This window comes from Desmodus rotundus, chromosome 12 (genome assembly GCF_022682495.2).
Source record: "Desmodus rotundus isolate HL8 chromosome 12, HLdesRot8A.1, whole genome shotgun sequence".
In the NCBI taxonomy this organism is placed as follows: Eukaryota; Metazoa; Chordata; class Mammalia; order Chiroptera; family Phyllostomidae; genus Desmodus; species Desmodus rotundus.
This window is the reverse complement of record NC_071398.1, coordinates 53,543,662-53,569,265: the sequence shown is the minus strand read 5'-3', so window position 1 is coordinate 53,569,265 and position 25,604 is coordinate 53,543,662. Positions and strand designations below refer to the sequence as shown.

The window sequence follows — 25,604 nt, the reverse complement described above, 5'->3', positions numbered from 1 at the left end:
AGATTTTATCACTCCTTCCGGGTGGGTTTTAGCTGGGATTCCCTCGGGGTCTATTTAGTTCACTTGAAAGACAGTTCGTACAGGGAAGGAGGGACCAATAGGTGGTTTGTCTCTTTTACAAAGTTTAGAATAATAAGTTGGTGTCCTAGCCACCTCCAAAGGTGACCACTGCGGTTTTGTGTGTGTCTCTATGAAGTCATAGATTGTTATGGATTTGATGTATTTCAGTGGAGAGCAGGCATTTTTTCTTTGGAAGCCCAAACTGCCCTCCCTTTCGCCAATGTGTATATGTTTAACATAATGCTTGACTGTGTAGCAAAGTGGTTAAGGGATGAGGCACACTCCTTCCCTCTCAGGACAGATTGTTATGATTTTCAAGGAGGGTAATTCATCAGGATGTTTCAGAAGCCTTAAAAATATTGGTACCCTAGCGTCCAACTTGAAGGGGACTTTTCTACGAAAATACTGAGGGATGTGGATGATAATTGTACAAGGATATTAATTCTAGTAAACAATTACAAAGAGATATCTGTAGGCTTCGGCACATTTTCATGACGGACTATTATAGGTGCCGTATTAAAAAAGAAGCTTTTGAAGAACTTTTATTACCAGGAGGCCTTTTGAGAAAGACAGGAACAGATAAAGAAGTTCATCCTTTTCCCTGACCCTAACCCCTAGCGATAGTCTTGCTTTGCAGGAGGAAGGAGTAAAAGATCTTTTGAATTTAAACCAAATTTCTGAGGATAAAATTTCTTTCTTTAACAACTCTTTTAAAAACATAATTGATTAAAATAAAAAACTAGTGATTACTATTAATAGTGAGCACTAATAGCCCTGACCGGTGTGGCTCAGTTGGGCATCATCCCACAAAGTGAAAGGTCATCAGTGTGATTCCCGGTCAGGGCACAGGCCTGGGTTGTGGGCTCAGTCCCTGGTCGGGGTGAGTATGAGAAGCAACCAATCAATGTTTCTCTCTCACATCAGTGTTTCTCTCCCCCTCTTTCTTCCTCCATTCCCATCTCTCTAAAAATAAATAAATAAAATCTTTAAAAAATAGTTAGAACTGATCAACAAATTCAGCAAAGTTGCAGGACACAAAATCAATATACAGCAATCTGCTGCATTTCTATACACTCATAATGAACTAGCAGAAAGAAATTAGGAAAAAAATCCCATTTACAATTGCATAAAAAGGAATAAAATACATAGGAATGAATTTAACCAGGAGATAAAACACCTGTTTTTGGAACAGCAATAAAACACTGAAGAAAGTAATTGAAGAAGATACAAATGAGTGGAAAGATATCCCATTCTCATGGATTGGAAGAATTAACATCATTAAAATGTCCATATTGCCCAAAGCAATCGACAGATTCAATGCAATCCCTATCGAAATTCCGATGGCAGTGTTTACAGGACGAGAACCCTAGAATGTATACGAAACCAAACCACAAAAGACCTTGATTAACCAAAGCGACCTTGAGAAATTAGAACAAAGATGGAGGCACCACAGTCCTGATTTCAATCAATTTACAACGCTATAGTAACCAAAACAGCGTGGCCCTGGCATAACATCAGACATATAGATCAGTGGAACAGAATAGAGAGCCCAGAAATAAGCCCACATGTGTGTGGTCAGTTAGTTTATGACAAGGAGCCAAGAAAGTACAACGGGGAAGATAGTTTCTTCAAGAAATAGGTTCTTGGGAAAAGCGGAGAGCCACATGCAAAGCAGCGAAACTGCAGGGTCACCTTACACCACACGCAAGTCAAAACGGATTAAAGACTTGAACATGGGCCCTGAAACCAGAAAACTCCTGGGAGAAAACAGGTGTATTTGGCTGGTAGAATGGGTTTATTAGATCTTTACATAGGTACGCGTTTGCCAGTTTCATTATTTGAGGTGTCACTGATTCAGATTTACACCACCACAGAAAGGGGGCTCGCACGGACCGTTGCTTAGCAGATGAAACAGGAAGGTCCTAGGCGCCGGCTGAGTATGTGACCCTCCGGGACACTTTGGAAGGTCAATAGGTAAACAGTGAGTTTCCAGTTACGAATCCTTCTTGTTTATCCTTACAAACAAGAAGCCTGAGAATTCCTAGAAGGCAACACTTTTGTTACTCTATTTTGAGCAGCTGCCCTTTTTTCTTAATCTGCACGTTTTTAAAAGCGAAGACTATTGATGTGTACTTTCTAGGAAATCACTTGTATGGATCTGGAACAAGAGTCTCCCTGTAATTTCTTTGACTTGGTGGCCGTGTACTGTGTAGTGCAGATGACAGAGGCCTTCAGTGGCCAGACCACGGCAATTGCAAGAGGGTAAATGGGGGGCAGTCCTGAGAATGGAGTGGGGAGCCTCCGGAAGGGAAGGGGTGCAGACGCTGGGCTGGCAGCCAGGAGGGGTCAGTTCTCTGGGGGAGGCTGGGGACAGGAACGGACTGCGTGGGTATCCCACTCAGTCCAGCACCTACCTGGCCACTGAGTTTGGGGCGGGGTCTGTGAGCTCAGGATGGGGTCTGTGAGCTTGGGGTGAGGTCTGTGTGCTGAGAGTCACGGTCACATGTCCTGACCCAGTGATGCCTAAAAGAACCACTTGGGCAGGTGGCACCGTTTGGATCTGTACGTCTCTTGTCATCAATGGCTCTATTTTTCAAATACTTAAAAAAAAAAAAAAAAGAGTAAGCCTGTTAAAAACTTCCTCATAAATTATATTTTTTAAATTAAAAAATGAACTTGGAAAGGTACGCCTGGATCCGCTAGACCAGTGATTTTCCGCCGGCGAGCTGCGCGAATCTGGAAAACACGCACTGCCTGCCGCTTTTTCAGGGGCACGGACGGACCTGTTTCCCCTGGACGGTCAAATGACAAACGACAACAGCCGACACAACAGTAGCTTTGCGGTGTGAACGAGTCAAAATTGCACGTATTTTTTGGGTCAGGTTGACAAAAAGCGTATATTTTTGGTGTGTCACAGAATTTTGGAAATGAGTTTGTGTGCCGCGAGATGAGAAAGGAGGGGCTTCGCTGCGCGAGGCTGAGACCGGAGGGATCGGCGTGGGTCTGCCCACTGACGGCATTCCCATGCAGGGCATCTTGGCTAACGCTCACGCCATAGGGGGCGGGCGGGTTTGTGTGCCGTGTACACCCGCCAGTCTTAGTCAGGTGGACAAGCTCTTGGCCCCCGACACCCCGGAGGAAGAACTGGACTCGCAGAGAGGGTTGTATTTAGGTGAACGTATTTCCAGAGTTTCCACCCCTAAGAGCCTGCTTCCCCACAACTTAATGCACTCGCTTGATGCTGCTGAGAAAATGGGCTGTTTCGGTAATTTTCTGCGTCCCACCAGACCCGAGCTGTTGTTATTCTCCCGGTGGACTTCTGGGCTGTGTGCCTCTGTCTGCAAACAACCGGTCTGACAGCCGGAGGCTTCGCAACCCAGCACCAGCTCCCAGTGCACGGACCCTCTGCTGCTTCCATCCCCTTCCTTCCTGTTGCTGCATTTGTGTGTCTCTGCCTCCCCCACCCTCCCCCCACCCTCTCCCGGGTCCGTCCTCGTCCCCTGCTGGAGCCGGCTGACATATCTGTCCAGATCAACCTGCCCACAAAGAGGGCAGTTTCCCAACCAACAAACCCTGAATTATTCAGAGTCGCGCCCTTTCTCGGGTTTCATCCCTGTTTCCCGGACAGCAGGAGCCAGAGCTGGCGTTTGGCAAGGACACCTGGACTGATCATTCAGGCCGGAGGGTCAGGCCGGTCAGCTATTCTTCTGAATGATGAGAAAATGGGTAATGCCGTGTTTGAAGGTATTTAAGTAATTATTGCGTCCGTATGAATACTGGGGTCCCTAACACAAACCACGGCTGAATTCTCTGATTGGCCGAGTGCTGGTCACACATGAGGAGCTGAGGAGACGCTGAGGCCCTGGGGTGGCCACCTGCCTTCCAGGCTGAGGCTATGCGGGGACCACGCTAGCCGGTGGCTAGTCTGGGCCTGGGATGATCTTTGACCCCTGGATTATGGAGACTGTCCTAACAGGTTTATTTCTTTGTTCTTTACACGTGGGGTGACCCTCTTGCTTGCCTCCTGCCGAATCTTTAAGCTTTAAAGGAAACTGATACCAAGAGAGGATTTTGAGGGTGGAGCTCAAACAGAGAGGCCCAGCCCAGGACAGCGACTGCAGCCCGAGGAAGCCGACATTCAGGGCCAAGTCTGACCAGACCCCGAGGTGACCAGTTGACCTGCAGCCCCGGGGGCATGGGTTCTGGCCTAGGGTGTCCAGGTCATGCAGCCATCTGGCTTCCCCAGGCTGGAGCTCAATCTCAGGAGGAGGAGCCCCAGAAAAAGAGAGTCCCCCACCCTGCCGGGGAACAGGTCTGCCAGGCAGAAAGCCGATAGCACGCTGAGTGGCTCTGTAAGCTGACGCTGGACCCACAAGCGGAGCCATCTGCAGAGTGGTGGCCCGGCATGGAAGGTGGCAGCTGGGAAGGATGCCTGCACACCCCTCCGCAGCCCTTGGCCCCCTGGCCCTCAGCATCTGGACTCGGACATAAGAGACTCCCAGACCTTCCTGTGGCCCAGGGCGCCCTCCAAGGCTACGTGGGCAAGGAGTGGCCACTGGGTCCTTAGCTCCTTGTTCTAACAGCCAGTCCATCTGGCTACCCACAGGAGGGCCCTTCAGAACCTTGCCCGAGCTCCCAGCCACAGGCCTGCACTGCCCGAGTCAGGGGAACAGCTGTGAGCAGAAGGAGGCGGCGAAGCAGTGCTGACACTGGAAAGGTGGTCACAGTGGAGTCTCTGGGACGTCAGTGTCCCTGATCTCAAATGGGCATCAGTGTTGTCACTGTGGACTTTTCAGGGACAGAAAAGTGGCCTCCACCCCTCTGACTGGGGTCCACAGAGAATGTCATCCCGCTGCCTCCTCTGGCAAAGCTCCACCTAGACGTGGGGTTCCGCTTGGGCCACGTCACCTGGACACATGTACTTGTGCAGAGAACGGCCTGGGACTCTGCTGTGGGGTGGGACACTTGCCCAGCTCCCTGAGGGCAGGGGTCAGTGCACCTGGGGCCAGGGCGGGCACGAGGTGGGGTGAGGTCAGGGGCTGAGAGGGGACTGTCTTCTCCAGCCTCACATTTCCCCAGCCCCAAAGCTCGGTGGTGGCCATGGTCAGCCCTTTATGGGGCCTCACATCTCCCCGCTACCAGTTCTAGTCTCTCAGACATCAGGAGGTACCACCGCCACATGTCAGGCACCGCACCAGATGCTCTCGGTTGTGTTTCTTGAAGCCCCCAACAACACCGTGAGGCTGGTACCGTTGTAGTGACCACGCTGTGGCCAAGGCTGTGGGCACTCAGGGAGGGGAGTGGCTCATGCACAGGCCGGTAGCTGAGGCTTCGCGGAGGACTCGAAGCTGGGTCTCCGTGTTGGGAAAGCACACGCCCTCTCTGGGCTTTGTAGCCTTTCACCCCCCAACTTTAGTAGCCAAAGGGCACGAGGGGCCCGGGCGCCCTCTTACCCATGCCCACGCCACAGCCCCACTCTCCGCCACTCTGTCAGCATTCAGAAAGTCCAGTCACCGCCAGCTGTGGCCCCGTCTCTGCCCCTCCCTGGGGCAGCTCTCAGTCCTGTGCCGCGATTCTGCCAGCAACCCTGGAGCTCAGGAGACCCTGAGCCTCGGGGACGCGGTCCGGCCAACACCCTCACTGCAGTGGTGGGGCCCCTGAGCAGAAGACGCAGCTAACTCACGCCGCTTCCACCCCACGGAGACTGTGTGATGAGCGATGTGTGTCCGTTTCAGGCGGGAAATGTGGGAATCGGTTCAGGAGCAATAGGAAACAGATTCAGGTTCGGCCGCTGAGGCAGCGCTAACTGATGATCAAGAGCCGCCTGTGCTGGAGGGTTCAAGACGGGCCGGCCTCCTGGGGTGTGGGGGGGAGATGGAGATGGAGAGAGTGGGGGTTCGTTGGTGACATGGACACAGCCGGGGGGCCACATGCGCCTCCCACTGCCATTCAGGGTCCCTTTTGTATAGCTGAGGGAAAGGGTGACTTTCTCATTTTTCTCAGGGACAGCATAACCCCAGGGGCAGCAGTGCTGGGGTTTCCGAGTCCGGGACACAGACCCGGGAGAAGCCTCGGAGAAAGGGGACGGGGACAGGCGCCCCAGGCAGGTTTCAGCTGCCACACAACCGTGTCCAAACTGGTGTTGGCAGCTGCTGCGCCGCTCTTGTCCCCTCCGTTCTCGCTGCCTTCACCCCTGCCCACAGCCTCGGCCCTCTGCCGTCGGCACATGCACAGGCACCCATGTGTGGGGGCAATCACCCCAAAACACGGTGCTGGTCCGGCTACGGTTCCTGATGCTGAAGCGGAAGGGTGTGACCGCCACGGAGGAAGGTCGGAGCCACCTCCGCCTCGGACGGTTCTGCCAGAGGCCAGGACCGGCCTGCCCCGTGCCAGCCTTGGACTAACACGTCCCGACACGTCATCAATTCACGTTATGCGGCAGAAAGCCCAGCACAGGGCCCTGCTGTGAGCCGCACAATTTGAGTAAAATTTCTCCAGGCCTCCCTCCCGCCCCGAGTCCCTGTTCTTCGAGGGCAGGCGACTTGCCATCGGGAGGCAGCCCCACAGCTGGGGCCTCGCCTAGAGTCCCTGCAGACGCAGAAGGAGGCGTCTCAGGACTGGAGCTTGAACCCAGGCAGGCTCGGCCGGCAGAAACAGGTGACTCCCGGCTTCCCCAGCTCTGCTCAGGAAGGACTTTGCTGGGGGCAGGTCCCGCTACGTTTGGGATCCACCCAGCCCGACACAGGCTCCTGGGCCCCAGATGGGGATGGCGGCTTTTACCCCAGGTCCTGCCTCTCATCCATCTTAATTCAACCGCCTGCACCAGGGTGTCTCAACACCCAACTCAGCTGCGCTGACCCCGCGTGGCGGGCCTCTGGCGAGACCAACGCCCAGCACCGAACCCTTTCGCATCGGAGCACACGACTGGTTATCACAGTACTGCACACATAAGGAATTCCTTGCCGATGTCGACATGCAGAGCTTTCACTTAGAAATTAGCATTTTTTTTTTTCTTTTCTTGAACAGTTGTGAAAACTTACACCCCGTGGGACCTCTTCCCCATGAGAACAAGGTGGTGGCAGGGGATGGTGGGTGCCCTCTTGTGGTGGGACACAGCAGTCCCCTCACAGCAGTCTCTGCCACTCCTGTCGCCTCCCAGACACGGCCGAGGCTCAGCTGTAATTTCTCGCCCTGGCTTCCTGTTGTTTTCTCCTGACAGAGGTAGGAAGTGAGCTGCTCCCCCAGCCGCCTGGCCCCCTTGCTGTTCCAAGTTGCTGACACCTGAGATCAACAGACCTTCCCAACCACAGACATACACAGCCTGTTGCCTGTGGGTGTGGAACAGGTGGGGCCCGTGCCTGGGCCCCCCCACCCCACCCCAGGTTACTTCTGCACTGCGAGCTCTCTCCAGTCACTGTCCCTGTACATTCAGGGGACCCCCCCGCGGGAGTCGGATACGTCACAACACGCACAGCTGGGTCCTTTCAAGGGAATGTGAGCTGCTGTCCACAGAGCTCGCCTGTTCCAGCAACATCGCTGAAACCTGTGGGTCAGACGTCACCTACCCATCATAACAAATTTCTAGCTTCACCCGACTCCTCGACGGGTGTCCCCATGGACGGACCGGGGAGGAGGAGGAGAGGCCCCCTGCCGCTCGCCCCTGTAACTCAGCGTATTTAGTTACCTCGGTAGGAGCGAGCTGCAGGCGGGATGCAGGAGAGGAGGGGAATGAAGGTGGACACTGTGGGGGTGCAGGAGTACAGCGGGGACTGGGGACAGCCGCCGGGGACACTCACGGTTCAGCTGCCTCCTCCGGATCCTGTCCCTCCATGGCCGGCTGCGGATCCAGTGCAGCCGCGAGCGCAGCACCATGGCCCAGGCGTGCCTACGGCCTTTGCATGGCAGGTGAGCAGGCCCGCGGCCACAGGAAGCCGAGGCTGGGCGCACACAGATCACGCCGAGCACAAAACCCTCTTCTGTTTTCTCATGGCTGAGGCTTCCGCTGACTTCTTTTATCTCGTGACCCTCCTCTCTCTTCCTTCCCTGGGCTCCCCCAGCGACGGCAGCTGCGAGCAGGCGGCTCCAGGGCCATGTTTTATGCATGAAGACGTCGGGGCGGTAATTTATCCTGTGTCCACCCCACGTCACAGGAGCTGCGGTGCAGAGGCCGGGGGAGGGCAGGTGCGTCTGCTCGCAGAGAGGCCTGAAACGGGAGCCCTCTCTCTGTGTCAGGGTTGCAGACGGCTCAGCTGCCAGCCTCAGGGGCCGCAGCCCCACTGCTTTCCCTCCGGGTCCTGGCACCTGGGACAGCGCCTGGCACAGCGCCTGGCACAGGCGGCCGCCAGTCCGTGTTTGTGGAGTGAATGAATGGCTCTGTGAAGAGCCCCCCGTCAGGTCACCCGTCCACAGCCCACGCTTGCTCTCCACCCACCGTTGATGCTTCGCTGTCCCACGTGGCGGCCTGCCCGGACCCGATTTGTCAGAGCTCTTGTTTGTGCGCTGGTTTGTTTTAACATCCAAAGAGTGAGTAAGCTTCTTGGGGGCAGGAGCTCTGTGTGTGTACCTCCCCCTGCCACACACAGGGGCTCACAGGACATGAGTGGCATCCGGGAGCGGCTGGGACAGCGTTAGTCCACCTCTCCAAGTCTCCATCAGCCCCTTCTCAAGCTGCCCCCAATAAATACGCGGTCTGACCAACCCATGCTATTGGCTGTAAGAACACAGGCCCTGGCATGCTGCACCCTCCCGGCAGGTGGATGCCTGGAAGCCCCTCGTTCAGGCGCTCTGGAGCTGCACCCGGGAGGGGACGCTTCACCTGCCCATGGCTCGCTGGGTCCACGCTTTTCCCTCGGCCACGTCAGGTTGCTGCAGGACTGAGCTGTTGCTGATCAGGGCTGAGGAACTGTCCTGCCACAAGGCTGGAGCTGGAGAAAGTGACAGTCAAGTTACCACATTTAGCCCAAGATAATCCATAAGCTTGCTGAAGGCCAAAGTGCTGTCATCTGTCATTTGTGTCTCTCTCGGTGTCACAGGTGGAAAAGGGGACGGGGGTGGGGGGGGAATGGCTGTGAGATGGGAGGGTCGTAATCACAGCTGACCAGAGGCTGCTGTGGCCACATCGCTGTTCTCCGGACTTTGTTCTCTCATCTTAGAATGGAAACAGCCTATGGACCTCACAGGGATTCAAGGGGACATGAGACAGGGGCTGGTAGGGTCTTGGATGGGGGGTCCTCAAGGGCTCAGGCTCCTCCTCCAACAAGCTCCACGGCAGGCAGCAAGGAAAGAGCCTTCCAGGGCCCACTTGCCTTCGTGCAAACGCTCTGCAGCCTGCTAGGCACCTTGATGCCTCGACATCACTGTACCTCAGTTTCTTCATCTGTCAAACGGGGAGATGACCTGGGGCAGGGGCAGCAGGGTTGGAGGGGCCTTTCCTGTTCTCTCATGAACCTCGGTACAAGTATTGTCTGGGGGCTCCCCACAGTCATGCAGAGTGGGCGGGGAATGGGACAAGGGGCAGAGGACCCGTCGCCATCCTCTCTCCCTGTCCCTTTGGGTCAGATGGACGACGCTCAGATCCCCGGCTCAGACCTTCTTGTCCCCTCTTCCCCACGCTCCCAAGCGCCCAGGAAAACACATCCTCCGATGGGCGTTTCCAACTGTTTGAAGTGTACAACGTCAGTTTCACCCTTGTGGGGCCTGTGCTGCTACGAAATTTTCTTAAGTCACAGAATTTATGGCGAAAACACAGATTCTGGCAGGAGCTGTGTGTTAAAAAGAACATGGGGGAAAGCATCATTATGGGATCCCTCCTTCCAGCTCATTTGTGACACGTGACAGCTAGGTGCTCGATGGCGGAGAGAGGAGCGCAGCGGGCCTGTCACCGCCGTCCTGGGGGGGAAGAGGCCTCCCGACCCTCGGAGGGGAAGGCAGACTGCTGTGTCCGGGCCCTCTGCTGCTTTGAAAGAGAAGCATTAGGAAAAACTTGGTCTCAGTCAAAAATAAAGGCTCTCAAACTGCAGGGGCAGTGACAGCTCAGCGGGGACTCTGTCGCCCGTCACAAACATGGACAAAAGGATGGAAGCTCTGTTCTTCCCTGGAAATGGGAAAGGCTGGGGAGCCAGGTTCCATTTGTCTGGTCTGTCTGTCCACTCTGCTGTCTGCCCTCATCAATCAAGCGCTCCCATAGAGGTCGGCTTCGTATTGCTATAAGTATATATAGGACTTCAATTTTCCAATCCTTATTGGGTATTAACATTAATAATTAGTAATCATCACTAACCCCATTTTACAGATAAAAAGTGAAGGGTAAAGGGTAGTCACTCTAAATAGTTGTATAGTAATCATTCTCATGATAATCCTGAGCCCATTTTGCAGGTGTAAAACCGAGGCACAGAGAAGGTGAGTAATGTGCCAGAGCCACACACCTAGCAAGTGACTGATTGAATTCAGGTAACCTGGCTCTGTGTTTAACCACAACCTATGTTAACTCTTCAAATTGGGCAACTAAAATCCACTGCAGGTGATGATACATATTCAGGGCTGCAGTCTGGCCAGACCGTTCCATTTTTGAAATATGTACCCTGTAGCCTTGGCAGAGACTTAGAACATCCGGCAACTGTTGGAGAGTTATCTTGGGCAAGATCAACACTCTCTCATTTTAGAGAAAGTGAAACCGAGGTTCAGAGACGCCAGGGGTGTGTCCCAGTGTGCCCAGCGCTGGTGGGCGGGGCCAGGCTCCACCCTCCCCACCCTCCCCACCCCCAAGCCTCAGCACTGTGTTCTTTCCACTGCTGCTCAGACCTGACTTCACAGGAGTTCACACGTTTGAAGGAAGATTTTTTTCTTTCTTTCTTTTTTTCTTTTTAAGATTTTATTTACTTATTTTAGACAGAGGGGAAGGGAGGGAGAAAGACAGAGAAAACATTAAGGTGTGGTTGCCTCTTGCATGCCCCCTACTGGAGACCTGACCTGGTCTGCAACCCAAGCATGTGCCCTGACTGGGAATCGAACCGGCAACCCTTTGGTTCTCAGGCCAGTGTTCAATCCACTGAGTCACACCACCGAGGGCTGAAGGAGGATTTTGTGGAAGAGACAGAGAATTTCGAGTTGGACTGTGAAGGACAAACAGTGAGGTGTTTACCTACTCAGATACTGCCCCCCCCCCACGGCCCCTCCTCTCAAACTGCCTCTTGTCCTGCTCAGGGAGTGCCCCACCTTTCACCCAGTAGCTCCAGCCCCGGGCATGGCCTCCCTCCTTCCCCCTCGTCCATCTGTCCATCCTCATTCAGCCAGCAGCCGATCCAGTGCACTCCAGTCCCGGTTACCTCTCAGATCTTCCCTCCAGCTCTCCCGACAGTCACTGGCCTGGCCCACCTGCCATCGCCTGTCACCTGAGCGGCCACTGTTGAGCGCCCAGCTGCCCTGGGGGCCTGTAGGCAGCATGGCTCCAGGGTTAGGTAGAGGATGGACTCTGGACTGTTCCCTCTCCAGCTGGGTGACCCTGGCTGGTCACTCAGCCACCTGAGGCCTGTGTGGCCTTGTCCTGGGAGAAAACAGCTACAGCTCCTGCCCCATAGGTTGGGGGGAGGACCCATGACTCACCCAGGGGAACACGGCTTGGTGCGCTGCCAGCTCTGACCAGTTATTAGCCATTGAGTTGCTCTTGACCTCCTCTTTCTCTGTGTGGGCTGGTTTCTCTGCTTCCTTGTGCCTGTGTCTGTGCCTAGCCACCCCACAGTGGCCACCTCCTAAGTCCTCATCACCCCGTGCAGGCCAACAGCCGACTGAATGGATCCTCTCCGTCCCCCAAACCAAACTCTCAGGGGAAAGTCTGGGCTGGGCTGAGGCCCCAGAGGTAGATGGAGTCAGCTGTGGAGGGCTGACTCACTCATGCTGGGGTGGGGGTGGAGGTGACGGGGTGGAGGTGATGGGGTGGATGTGATGGGGGAGGAGGTGATGGGGTGGATGTGATGGGGTGGATGTGACATGAGAGGAGGTGATGGGGTGAATGTGACGGGTGGAGGTGATGGGGGAGGAGGTGATGGGGTGGATGTGATGGGATGGATGTGACAGGGGTGGAGGTGATGGGGTGGAGGTGATGGGGTGGATGTGATGGGATGGATGTGATGCAAGTGGAGGCGATGGAGGTGGAGGTGATATGGGAGGAGTTGACTAGGGAGGAGGTGATGGGGGTATTTCTGAGAGACAGAAGAGGTGTCTCCATGGGCTGGTTAATCCTCCCAAAGCCATGAGCCTGGCAACCTTGCACTTCATAGTCCCTGTGGTGAGTCCCGAGAAGCACCAGGGTGCCCATGCCGACACCTGGCGTCCTTGTCCCCGACCCCCTGTGTGCGTTTGCTTAGCTGCTCTGTATCTCCTGAGTTGTGAGCCAGCGGACCTGGGGTTATGTCCTCCTATCCTCCGGGTGGCCCATCACTGGGGACAGCAACCTGCCTGTGAGGCTGTATGAGAGCCCAGCGCCCTGGCACCAAGTGGGGCCACAGCAGAGGTCCCTGGGATCAGGCTAAGCTGGCACTGGGCCTCTGTCCGGGTCCCTCTTCCTGGCTGCCCAAGAGCTTCTCCTTAATAAACAACGTACACCCAAGCCCTGCTCACACAGCCTGTTTCTAGGGCTCCATTTAAAACAATACTGCAGATGGAGAGAGTCTGAGCTCATCAGAGAACCGCTAAGGAATGTAGCTGAGCTCCACGGGGAAGGGCCTCTCTCCGACCTACCTACCGCTGAGAGTTCATTTGTTCCATACCCGGCATTCTTGACAGCATCCCACCCAGTGGGAGAGGGTGCTGGAAGCCCTTCCTCTGCCCTTCGAAAAACTAGGAGGGTTGGGTGCTTATCAGAAGAGGAAGGTCGGGCTGGAATGTGACCTGACTTTGCTGCCCCTCCCCCCCCAGAGGAGACAGCAGTTTTAACTTTCAGAAAATAGCCTCTTCCTGCCAAGTCCAGCTGCCTGTGTGAAGGCTGAGTGGGAGGGCCCTGGGTGGAGGGGACACAAGGTGGCTTGCCTGGGACATGCTGCCGTTGTGGCTGACTCTTACCTGGTTCTTACCTCATTCTCATTGCAGGGCTGATCCTACGTGTTACAAGGACGAGCCCAAGGTCCGATTTCCATGAGGAATGTTCCCAAGTGGAGGCATCACATGGGGCCGCTGTCCTCGGGCCCTGGCGCCGGAGGAGCTGCGTGGGGCCTCAGGGCCGGTCCTTGGAGCCGTGCCAGTCCCAATGATAGGACAGGAGACTGGCCCTGGTGAGTGGAATTTGAGTGCCTCTAGTCCCTAATACCACTTGAGAATATTCCAGCCACCCCAGTGTGACGCCAGTGACGAAAATACTGCAACTCTCTGAGCTGAAAACATGTCTGTTATTAAGATGTCGAACTTCCAAGAGTGATAACACATTTCTCTGTTGCACTAACCTGGACTTGGGGTGCAGGTGTCAGAAACGAACTCGAAATGACACGTGCAAGACAGGATTTAATTGGCTTGGTCATTAGGGTAGACTGGCTTCCAGCATAGCAGATCAGGGGCCAAAACGATCCCATGAGAAATCTGCTTTCCATTCGGCACCTTTGCTTTGCTGGATTGGCTTGGTTCTCTGTGGGCCCCCAGCCGCTCCCAGTCTCTTAGCAACCCCAAAAGAAGGCGTGCTCAGCCCTCAGCCCAGCCCAAATCCCAGGGCCGCTTCTCATTGGCTCAACTTGGGTCATGTGGCCTCCAGGAACCAATCATGGTGACTCTGGTTGATGAGGCCTAGAGGCATGCTGCTGGCGTGGGAACAGGGATGGGGCTTTTCCCAACAGAAGAGAGAATGGGTGATCGGAAGGCAGACTAACCCGGATGCCACACTGACTGTGCGTTTCCTGCCTCCACGGTGACAAGTCACAGGGGGTAGCCCTCTATGGGACGAAGCAGAGATTGTAAAGCGAGGTCCAGAGCGAGGGCACAACTTTGGGAAACGCGGTGGGCGTGGGGCAGCATTAGGGCTCCCGAGGACCTGGGGGACAGCCCCCTCTTAGTGGCTGAGCACACTGCAAGACTGTAGAATTCAGGCGGCTTGACAGGTACTGGGCAGGGGAGGCGTGGCGCGCACGTCTCCCACCAGCAAGCTGGCTTCCCCGGACTGGTTTAATGGGAAAGAATCTATTAGAATTTTCCATATCATAGACCATGTCACGCTCACATGTGGCCTGGCAGGGATAAGGATGCAGCTAGGAGGGACATGGAGTTTTAGTTGCTGGATGCCCCAACTTGTCATTTAGTTGTTCCCACGTAGGGATCACAGCGCCACCAACAGGCAGCTGCGATTACGGAGCTTTGTCTTATAACTGAGGTCTATCCTCGTGTTTCGCGCTTCCGAGGAGGGACCTGTGTTTGGAGAGGTGACTGGTCTGCTGTCTGGTAAGAGGGGACCCAGGACAGAGACCCCAGTCCGGGGACTCCAGAACCTACATCCGTAAACCTCACATCACTGCCGAGAGTCTGAAACCGGGAGGAGTTGGGATGCAGGGAGGCTGCAGGAGAAAAAAGATGCAGGTGTAGAGGAAAACCCAGGTGTCCCCTGCACCCGCTGCGGGCCGGGCCAGCAGGCAGCAGACTGAGAACATGCTTCTTTTCATTTGCTGAAGACAGCAGTGTGGGTGAGGTGAGCACACACTGACTGTCTGAACCAACACCACGGGGAGAATCCATCCTCAGTAAGGATGCAGGAGGACCGCAGTAAGTCAAGGCCATCCGGGGCAAACGGGACATGGGGTCATCTGCACTAGAGCTTCCCACAGTCCGGAGTGGCCTCACTCCCACAGCGGGAGTGGACAAGTGTGGACCCATCCTCAGCCGTGTGCGCCACCCAGCTAAGCTTATTTCCAGACACAATAAAGAGGGGACAAAAGACTTTAAATAATTAACTCACTTAGTTCTGACAACAATGTAGCAAGACAGTCCCGTGGCTTCGCCTCAAGATTGGGGCTCCACTCTGTGACCTGGGGCAAGATCCTCAGGGGTTCACAGTCTGCTCAGACAGCGACAGCTTTTGCTGCGTCTGGGCCACTGGCCCAGCGCTTCCTGGAAATTACTCCTCTTGTCCTGGTGACAGCCTCACGAGGCAGGGGCCCTTATCACCTCCAAGTGGCAGACAGGGCCTGGACCCCAGAGTCACACAATTCATAAATACCTAATTGCGGGGTTGTTTTCGTGATTAAATGACCTGATGCTCGTTAGAAACTTAGCGCATTGCCTGGAGGACAACGGAGGGCTCTGAATACATGGAGGCCGGAGAGAAGAACTTAGGATCCAGCCTCGCTGTCTGACACTCGTAATCAGAAGGCTTGTGTCTTGAGCCCCCATGTGCGTGCAGGACCCATCACAGGCAAACCTTTCATCGTCCTTAATATCTGAAGAGCACAGCACCGCTGACCTGACTGACCAGAGAGCCCCAGGGATCTGAAGTGCCCGGCAGCCCTGCTGCAGCTGGGGAAAGACAAGGTCCATGTGGATTCTCAAACCCAGAGTCATCCACCAAAGTGTCCTTGGGGGACAGCCGGCAGGGAGTGGGCAGTTGTCCAGTCCTCCGAAACTGAGGCCGGGAGCTGGGTTTCCCCCACCAGCTGCTCACCTGTGTCCCGAGAAGCCTTCAGCGTCCCTGAGGACGCATGTTATGGGCACATGGGGAGCATGCTGCACGCTCACCTTCAATCCTTGTGAAGGTCCCTGGGTTGCAGGAGACCGTCTGAACCGCCTCCCCAAACCCGGAACCCTGGGTTCTCCCAGGCAGAGGGCACAGGACCCACACTCTGAGTCCCTCTACCCGAGGAGGGCGCACCATGGGGCCAGGACCAGGGCTTCCTGGGCAGCCAGACTGGAGTTCAAGTTCTGGATCCAGGTGGGTGGTATGACCTCGGGCAGGCTGGTTACTTTGCTCTCTGAGCCTCTGTTTCCTCGTGGGTGGTTTATGGATGAGGAGACCCTTCCTTATAACTTAAAGAAACAGTGTATGTTGTATGCTTAGCGGAGTGCCTGGCAGTAGTAGTAGTAGTAGTAGAGTTACATAAATAAATGTTAACTGTTGTTACTAGTAAATACGTATTGGAAATTAATCTCCCTTCCTTGCGGAGAGGTCTGGGCAGGAAAGCGGGGAGGACCGGGAAGCTGTTGGGTGCCCACGAGGGGCCCTGTTGCAAAGGATGGAACGCCTCCAGTGCTTCCCCCCCCCCCCCCGCCCCCCCCAATAAGGGACAGTCACGTTCAGCTCAAAACCAAGTTTTAACTTCCTGCTCTGCAGGCTCGGGGAAGAGTCAGAGCTTCCTGGAAGAAGCCTCCCCCTTCTTAGCTACCCCAGAGGGTTCTGACACAGGTGGGGTGGGCAGGGTGGATCCTTGCAGGGCATCTCGGGAATGAGGACCGGAGTGGGAGGGGCCGGAGGGGAGCGCGTGGATGTGGTCCTCTCGCGCCACCTGCCGGCGACACTGGCCCATGGCCGGTCATGAAGTGGGGACCCTTCTGGAGGGAGGACCCATCCAGGAAAATGAAAACGATTCAGGGCGCGCGTTTGCTGCGTTCAAACGACGATTTCCGGATCTTCGTATTTCCAGAGCGGGGCTCCTGAGATGCGAGACCACAGCAGAGCCCAGCAGCTGCGGCTTCCCTGCCCCTTCCGACTTCGGGACACCACCCCAGCAGCAGCTCCTGCGGCTCCCCGTGAGTGGCTGCGAGGCAGGTTGCACGGCATTCAGCTGCCTGCACTTTCTGGGAATGGGCAGATCCTTCCCCTAACCCAGCCCCTGACGCCGGTCTTGCCTCTGCCGTTTCCCTTCTCTCCGGACCTTGGTGACGCTTGGTGGCAGGGTGCCCATGGAAAGGGGCTGTGTTCTGGGTGTGCTTTGGAGGTGGAGGTGCAGGATTTGGAGCCTCAGTGGGTGTTGGAGCGAGTTGTGCAAAAGATGATGTTGTGGCATTTGGTTTAACTCATGGAAATGAGATAGGAGGTTGGAGAGGGCAGGAGGGCAGGTGGTGTGGGGGAGTCACAGGTAGGAAGAACCGCCTGGGGGTTCCCGAAGGGAGGCCGCAGGTCTGGGCGACAGGAGGGATTGTTCGATCCCAGAAGGGGGACAAAGATCGACGTGTTGGTGAGAGAAGACATCCACCTTTAAGAATAATCTTGTGTTTGCTCACGTACATTGTAACATATACCGTCATCTACCTTGGTACTCGTGGGCTTTGGAACTCGTCAAACCCGCTACTCGTCGCATTTTGACGAGAAAAAGACGTTTCAGCCCTCAGCACTTGCTCTGGACTCCTCGCACGGGCTAGAACTGGTGTGGGTCGGTTTTGGTCCTTGTGGGTCTCAGCATTCTTCACGAATTTCAGAACAAACTAACAGTGAGTACCGAGGTATATGGTACATTCATTCTTTTAGCAAAAGTTGAATATTTTACTATATACTGTAAGTCACAAAATATAACTCTCAAATTCCCTGCATTTTTTGTTACACATAATGTGTAAGGTGAACCATAATCAAACATCGTTGGTGTTAATCAGTAAACAGTCGAGATTTCTATTACAAAGTGGGTCATCAGAGATCTAAGGAGATACGTTTCATGGTGGGATTCCTGTAGCTTCAGAATTTAAGAGGTAATATACATAATCAGAAAACTGATTTGTGAGTGTGTGTGTGTGTGTGTGTGTGTGTGTGTGTGTGAGAACTGGAAACACCGACATGTGAAACAGAAACCTCGTTACCAATCCCATTTTCCTGGAATGTGTTTGTGTGTATTTGTCCTAATCCCGTGAACGCCGTAAACAACTGCGGACATCAGCGGTGACGGCGAGATTCACGCCTGTCTGACCACTGAAATAATGTTTTCACATGTTCACAAAAGGGTTTCCTAATTTTTTCAAGATATAGATCTTTACTGTTGATTTTTCTATTGATTTTGACTTTCATCTATACATTTTATTAATAGTGCTCCTATTTTTATTAATCAAAGATCTATTTGTTAGAATTTACAAGCTGCATTAAGTAACAGATTTTGTCACTGCATCAAAATAATTCCCATCCCCGTGAACTGATCCTTTTCAGAGAATTGTGTCTGGAGTAAGTGGAACACTGACAATCTGGCTACTTAGTGACCCGCAAATGTCCGCTATGTGAACGTCCCACAGACGAAGTGAATCATTCCAGTGACATCAGACTCTTTGGTCTAAGCCGGTGATGTCCAACCTTGGTCACCTCCGGGCCCACATACACCAATTACTAAAATTCTGTGGTGCACCAAAAGTATATTTTTTGCCATTTTTACAAAAAAATAGGTATGATTTTTATTCATTTACACAGGACAGCTTTTGTATTGGATGTTGCATTTTGTGGTTGTTGTGGTTTATTGCTGTTTGACAATCTCAGGGAGAAGAGGTCAGTGCCGAGGACTAAAGAGGCAGGAACTGCATGTTTTACAAATTCTCACGGCACGCCAGTCGGAAATTGCTGGTCTAAGCTTCTTGTATCTAAGATGTGACCCATAAATTCTCGAACCTTCCCATGAATTAGAGATATTACTAATGAAGAACAGGATGAGTCTCATTTTAGTACTTTTCATTTATCTATTGCCTTGGGGCAAATTTTTGTTATTGTTTTTTAAAATTATTTATTTATTTATTTTTAGAGAGAAGGGAAGGGAGGGAGAAAGAGAAGGAGCAAAACAGCAATGTGTGGTTGCCTCTTACATGCCTCCCACTGGGGACCTGGCCCACAACCCAGGTATGTGCCCTGAACTGGGAATCGAACCGGGGACCTTGGGTTTGCAGACTGGTGCTCAATCCACTGAGCCACACCAGCCAGAGCTGTTTTTATTCTTTAGTTCACATTATATAGTCCATGATGCTGCAAGGTCAGTGAGGACCCTCCGGGGACTATGACTTTGATCCCTTCATCCACTCTGTCTGCCTGGAATATTCTTTCTACCACCCTGCCCCTCCACGTCAGCGTATTACAAACTTCACCCAATCGTCAAGCCACTCTCTGAACACCCTACCTGCCCTGAAATACTCCCCCTGAGCGTAATGCTCTTCCTGGTCCTCTCAGAAGGTCCAACGGAACCTCTTTCTCCCCGGTGTCCCCAGCCCACGTCTGCCTTGTCATCTCGCCCTGTGGGGGAGCCCTCAGCACCGCTCTGGCCGGTAGTCCTGACTGAGGCCGCCCAGCCCAGCGCCACATGCTGGGCTCCAGCAGGGGGCTTCCCAGCTGAAAAGAATGTCCGACTTAGGTCCTCAATTCTGCAGGTGAGGCTGCCGACACCTGGCTTAGACGCAAGTCCCGCTGACCGCGGGAGACAGAAACTTGCTTGTTCTTTCTTCCTTGGAAGCAGGTTATGAACACAGACGCGTGTGCCCCTCGGGACACAAGGGCAAGTGCGTCTGCTTTCCAGAACTTCAGAGTCCGCTGAGCGGAAGGGGCAACAGCCATCTGGGGAATAAGTGGATAAACACGGAAACGAAAGTGTGAGTCGAGGAATTCTCATCTTATAGTCCCACTGCGTGATCTTCCCGGTCGCCAGTGTGGGAGAGCAGGGTGGCAGTTGGGTTAATGAAGCCTCAGCACAGGCTGGGCGGCAGGCAGGGCAGCCCGAGGGCAGAGGGGTCCCGTGGAGGTGTCTCCGTCTCATTCTGTTGTCACCCTCTTGCCCTCCAGGTTTCGCGGCCAGTTCTCTTCATTTGGTCAGGGTTTTGTTCTGAGCGCTCACTGGCCGCCGGTGATGACTTTTGTCCTGTGTTTTCATTGGCTGTGTGCTTGCCTCAACCAGGCCAGCGGGCCCACGGACGGACGAGGGCTGGATGTCGTCACTACCCACTGCATCTATGTAACCTTAGCTCCTCTCCTTCCCCCGGGGCGGGCCTCCTGACAGGCACCCTCCTCCTCAATTTAGGTGCCCCAGGGAGTCCAATGAGATGCAGGTGACAGTGTCCCCCAGACCTGCGGGAGGCCTGGCTGGGGACGTCTTTGGTCCGAGCCCCTCACAGCGCGTCAGGAAGGACTGCCAGTTGGGAGGCGTGAGGGGGAGTTTTATTTGAAAATGGTTCCAGAACCTGTCAGAGAGATAAAGGAGAGATGAGGTTTGGATCCCTCCACGCCTGCTGTGTCACGGGGTCTGTCGGGTTCCGGTTGTCAGCCCTCCCAGAGAAACGCGTTTTGGGGCTGGCCCAGCTGGTGAGGCAGCTCAGCACCCACCGCGTTTCGACCCGGCTTTAGGGAAAGTGCAGGTGTATGTGCCGTGCCCGCTGCTCCAGGGCCTGGACCGGGGTGGGGAGGGCAGGGACCTGGGCCACCTCCTGTGTTAGTGCCGGGAAGCGGGGCCGGCTTCCTGTGCCAGGACTGGGCGAGCGGCAGGGCCTCCGCGCCACGTGGGCCCTGGGTCCAGCAGCCTCACCCCATGCTAGGAATTTGTCCCGAGGAATCAGCGTTTATTTGCCAAACCGTTGTTTCCAATAGCGAGAAGTTAGAACTTACAGGGAGTCATACAGGTAGAGCAAACTGTTCCGTGAACACGCAGGTGGCAAAGTGTGCACAGCATCATCCTATCTCTATAAAAAGAGCATGTACGCCTACATGCTCTTAAACAGAACCAGACAGGCTAGCTGGGCACTAAAATATGAATTGCTCCGTCCGGGGAATGCGATTATTTGTGGTTTAAATTCCTCCTTCCGTTCTAAATATCGTATCCCATTTTCTACAGCAGGTACACACTGTTTTCACAGCCACACACACATCGCAGTTTCAGAGCAACGGAGATAAACCGGGCTGTGGCTGCCTCCCAAGATTCCTTGTGAAACCCCCAGCTTTAGGGCCTTTGTCATCCGGACACAGGATAACAAAACAGCCTCACACGTCAGTATCCTAGAAGCTTCCAAGATGGTAGATGTTTTCTTAAGTAACCCCGAGAATGCCCCCCAGAGCTGCCACACCCAGTCCTGTCTCCCCGGAACAGGAAGTCAGGTGTACGCTCTGTGGAAAGTGACCACAGCGGGGACTGTTTTACAGGTGCTGACATGTGTGAGGTTGACGTGTGCATCCCAACCAGGAGGGGGACCGAAGGCACCCTGATGAGCCCTGGCCAGGTGGCTCAGTTGTTGGAACATTGTCCTGTACACCGAAAATTTGCAGGTTCGATCCCCAGCCGGGGTTTCTTTGAGAAAGAAACAATCGATGTTTCTCCCACATGGGTGTTTCTCTTTCTCTCTCTCAAATGAAACACATCCTTCGGTGAGGATTAAACAAAGATACACTGATGGGTAAAAAGGCGAGCTGTAGAATGTATGCGCTGGGCTTACGTTACATTGGCAACGGTGCCCACCCCCCAACTACATGGGGAGTTTTGTGGAGAACTGATGTATCCAGGGCAATGCTGATATGCCCCGAACTTGGCCTGGGATGACCCCCACGGAGCTGTTACCAAAGGCTGCCTTGGAGGGCAGTGGAGGGAGAGGCAGGAAACAGGATTTTGTGGGGCGGGGTTATTTACTTTTTATTTTATAGACTTCTACATCCTTTACATTTTTTATGATTTAAAATGCTTGAAAGCAAAGAAGTGAAAAAGAAATTTTAATACATTTCAAGCAAGCTTGCGAGCTCAAGGGTACAAGGGAGGTGGTGGGTTTTGCTTACTGAAAATGGAATTCCTGCATTTTTCAGGGGGTCTGAGGTAGCGGTAAGAGTGTGTCTCCCTCTGGTGACTCCTTTGCAGATGTAAAGAGGGCCAATGGGCCTTTCTGTCATTTCAACTCAAGCATTTTGACTATAACCTTAAGGTCTGATGCAAGGGACTCGTGGGTTTTTTTTTTATCCTCACCGGACGGTATGTTTATTCATTTTAGAAAGAGAGGACGGGAGAGAGAGAGACATTGATGGGAGAGAGAAACATTGATCAGCTGTCTCCCACAAGCACCCTGACTGGGGATCAAACCCACAACCTAGGTGTGTGCCCTGCCCGGGAATCGAACCTGCTACTTTGGGTGTATGCGAGGATGCTCCAAGCAACCAAGCCACCCCGCCAGGGCAAACCGGACTTGCTTTAACAGGCTAACAAAGGCAGGCAGCTCCAGGAGTGGAGTCTCACAAGTCCGTCGGTTACTGAGTCGGCAAGGGTCGAGGGTGCGACGGGCATTTTCAGACTCACAGGTGGTGGTATATGTCTGGATCCCTCCGCAGCCGGGTCTGAAACCCTATGTACAAGTCGTCCCAGAGCAAGCCGTTCTTCACCACGTGTCTCATGACATCCACGCGGCTCCGGATCTGAAACAGACGCGGGACAATTAGCAGGGCGCCCCCCGCAGAGCGGCCCAAGGATGTGCCTGGGGCGTCACCGAGAGACGGCTACTACAGCGGATACCATAGGCTGGGCGAGAAGGGGCCTGAGTGCGGGGGAAACTGAGGAAAGGGAAACAGGAAACAGGTCAGGAGCTGGGGCGCGTCCTGGCTTAGAGCATAGACAGTCAGATTCCTGGGTTCAAATCCAGGTACTACCATCCCGTGTCTCCGTTTCCTCTTTATTTTTTTTTTCAATAAATAATTAATTAATTTTTAGAGAGAGGGGAAGGGAAGGAGAAAGAGAGGAAGAGAAACATTAGTGTGTGGTTGTCTCTCATGCGCCCCCTACTGGGGACCTGGCCTGAAACCCAGGCATGTGCCGGACTGGGAATCGAACCAGCGACCCTCTGGTTCGCAGGCTGGCGCTCAATCCAGCAGCCAGGGCCACCTCTTCTTTTATAGAATGAAGAAAATGGACCACTCCTCACAGGATCTGTGTGAGGATTAATTCAACCAACGTAAACAAAATGTGTAAACAGGGCCCAGTACACAGGGAGCGTTCAGTGTAAGTGTGCGCTGTCACCACTATTCTGAACGTAGGACACCTGGCCTCCCTCCTGAGCCTGCAGAAGCTAAGCAGGGCCATCTGTGTCTCGGGCAAGGTTCCCTCCCTGAGGTTGTCATGGCCTTTACCTGTCGAGAACCCCAGCCCCTGACATGGAAGGTGTTGGACAGCCAGGGCGCACAGGCTTAGGAGGCAAGCAGAGACGGATCGAGATTTCAAGTAATTCCTGCGATGAGCGGCAGCCAAAGAGCGGGGAGAGGCGGCAGAGTCCTGATGAGCAGCAGCCAAAGAGCGGGGAGAGGCGGCAGAGTCCTGATGAGCAGCAGCCAAAGAGCGGGGAGAGGCGGCAGAGCCCCGAGAGCCTGCGGGCACTCGGGGCAGGGGCGGTGGCTGTGCTGTGGACAACAGCAAGTGCACAGGAAGCAGCTGGCCCTGCCCCACTTCTGGGCGTGGTCCCACCAAGTACATCCACACAGTTCTCAGAATAAAAGGAATTGATCTGTTGGGGGAAGGGGGGTGAGAGAGCAGGTAGTGTATCCATCATGTGCCAGGACTAGAGCCTCCCCACTTTAGTACTTAGGGATGCCCAGCCTCGTAGCTGGCTCCTCCCCCTCATAGCTTCAACTAGCGACCCCTGATCCAATGCAGCCTAGTCTACAGCCCCTTTTAAAAAATTGAATTATCAAATTATTGCCCTGGTTGGGTGGCTCAGTTGGTTGGAGCATCCTCCTGTAACCAAAAGTTGCAGGTTCAATTCCTGGTCAGGGCACATACCTAGGTTGTGGGTTCGATTCCCAGTTGGGGTGTGTACAGGAGGCAACACATCGATGTTTCTGTCTCACATCGATGTTTCTCTTTCTCTCCCTCCCCCCTCTCTAAAATCAATAAACATATCCTCAGGTGAAGATTTTTTAAAAATAAAAAAGTAAAGGAAAATGAAACCTTGCAGTATCTTTCCACATTTATGAATCTGGGTATTTTACATGAAAATCCACATTTCTAAATTCTCTGGGAAATTGCAAATACAAAACCAATCATTCAAATGTGATTGCAAGACACTGTTATTCAGTGAGGGCATGTGGAGGCCACTATGGTAGGGCCGCTCACGTCTCCCAGCCTCGTGCAGAAGCTTCAGGACGGGCTGCCTGCTCTGCCAGTTCAGCTCATGGTTCTCACATTCGTTTGGAATTTACATGAATTCCAGGGCACGCTCACATGTGTGCTAACGTGGGGCTCTCACAGGAAACTGGCAAGGAGGCTATGGGCTCCATGGCAGGAGGGAAAGCAAGGCTTGGACGGCTCAGTAACTTGCGCAGAGCCCACGGCTCTGGCCTCACGCCTGCCCCGGGTGAGGGGTTTGCTCAGACTGGAGCTCAGGGACAGTGTTAGTTTATGTTGGCTTAACCCCCTTTCTGGCCCACTCACCAGGTTCCTGTGGGCAGGAGATGCCCCTGGACGAGGGGCAAGGGGCGCGCAGCAGTGTCCAGCCGCTCAGCTGGCAGAAAGGGACAGGCAGAGACTGGCCTTCGCAAAGCACTCACAAAAAGCAAGGGTGCAGCCTGGTGACAGAGAATGTCTCCCTGTTGGTGTTTTAGTTGTGACAAACGCACCACCGGCAAGTCAGGTGTGAAAACACCGGTCCTGCTCACCTGGCAGCTCTTCTGTAACCCTAAACGATCCTCAAGGAAAAAGTTCACTTAGACGGAAGGAAGGGGCAGGGAGGGACAGACAGCCACTTCCGCTGTCCACGGCTCACTTACTTCCTCATAAGGGTGTTCCCGGCTTGGTCTTTCTTTGGGAAAGGACAAGTCTAGAAAGTCAACCAAGTAGTCATATCCTCCCGGGAAGGGGTTGAAGTCCTCATCCGTCTCGATCATCTGGGTGAACGACAGCATGGTGGAGGGAAGACACACATCAATCTGGTTCAAGGTCCTGAAGAAAATTCTAGGCTGTGTAAGACCCCAACGCGCCAAAATGGTCTCAATGGCCTGGAGTTACGACAAGAGGAGCTTCTCCCGCCCCCCCCCCCCCCCCCCCCCCCGCCTCCCCACTGACTTCTATCAAGTTTACCGAGGTTCTCGATACCCTAAGTATACCAGCAATGGACACCAAGCAGCGCCTATGGTTGCTGGCTAAGGAGTGACGCCGTGTGGAGTGTTTCCCATTGTCACACGGCAGCTAAACATAAGTCATCTCACTGAAGTCTCCAAATGTGTTCTCTTTTCCCTACGACTTGTCTGACCGAACGCATTCTGCATCCCAGGGGCTCCCGGGCCTGGGGAGGGCAAAGACAGCTCCCTAAAGGGCACTGGGGAGCTGACATAGACTCCCATATTTTATTCTGAAGACTATTATATCTGCGTGCACCCCATTAAAGGCAGAGTGCACCCCATTGAAGGCAGAGTGCTGTCATGCCTCAAACAGGGACAGGTCCTGTCTTGGAACGGTGACTATTCATCCCAAGAAAAGACAGCTGACAGCTTCATAGCGCCCTCGTGTGTGTGCCCACACTGTTTCACTGTGGGCCCGCAAACACATTGTCGAGGCTGGCCTCGACCCCTGGGCAGACAGGGTTGTAAGGTCACTGCTTTATGACAAGCACCCTTGGTATTGCTGTCCAGCGACTGGAAGGGAAACTTGGGACTTGCCCCCAGTCTGAGGGTAACTGGT

At 53.9% G+C, this 25,604-nt stretch overlaps 2 protein-coding genes and 1 long non-coding RNA gene across 7 annotated transcripts in view; 1 reads left to right on the top strand and 2 right to left on the bottom strand.

Moving 5' to 3' along the window:
- RIPOR2 (RHO family interacting cell polarization regulator 2) overlaps positions 1-7,989 on the bottom strand; it is a 117,020-nt gene extending 109,031 nt beyond the window's left edge. For both annotated transcript variants that reach the window (XM_053915570.1, XM_053915575.1), the window contains exon 1: positions 7,857-7,989. In XM_053915570.1, the coding sequence (XP_053771545.1) occupies positions 7,857-7,932 (76 nt within the window). In that variant the 5' untranslated portion in view covers positions 7,933-7,989. The remainder of the gene's footprint in view (positions 1-7,856) is intronic.
- On the top strand, positions 7,830-18,097 carry LOC139440480 (uncharacterized). The gene is made up of 3 exons (XR_011650703.1): positions 7,830-7,965; positions 13,144-15,955; positions 16,665-18,097. It is a non-coding gene; the product is annotated as an uncharacterized lncRNA (long non-coding RNA).
- A 590-nt stretch (positions 18,098-18,687) lies between these two features.
- The window catches only part of LOC112313605 (cytidine monophosphate-N-acetylneuraminic acid hydroxylase), a 41,757-nt gene continuing 34,840 nt past the window's right edge, over positions 18,688-25,604 (bottom strand). For all 4 annotated transcript variants that reach the window (XM_053915577.2, XM_053915578.2, XM_053915576.2 and 1 more), the window contains 3 exons: positions 24,695-24,811; positions 22,239-22,354; positions 18,688-20,151 (listed from right to left, as the gene is read on the bottom strand). In XM_053915577.2, the coding sequence (XP_053771552.1) occupies positions 19,983-20,151; positions 22,239-22,354; positions 24,695-24,811 (402 nt within the window). In that variant the 3' untranslated portion in view covers positions 18,688-19,982. The remainder of the gene's footprint in view (positions 20,152-22,238; positions 22,355-24,694; positions 24,812-25,604) is intronic.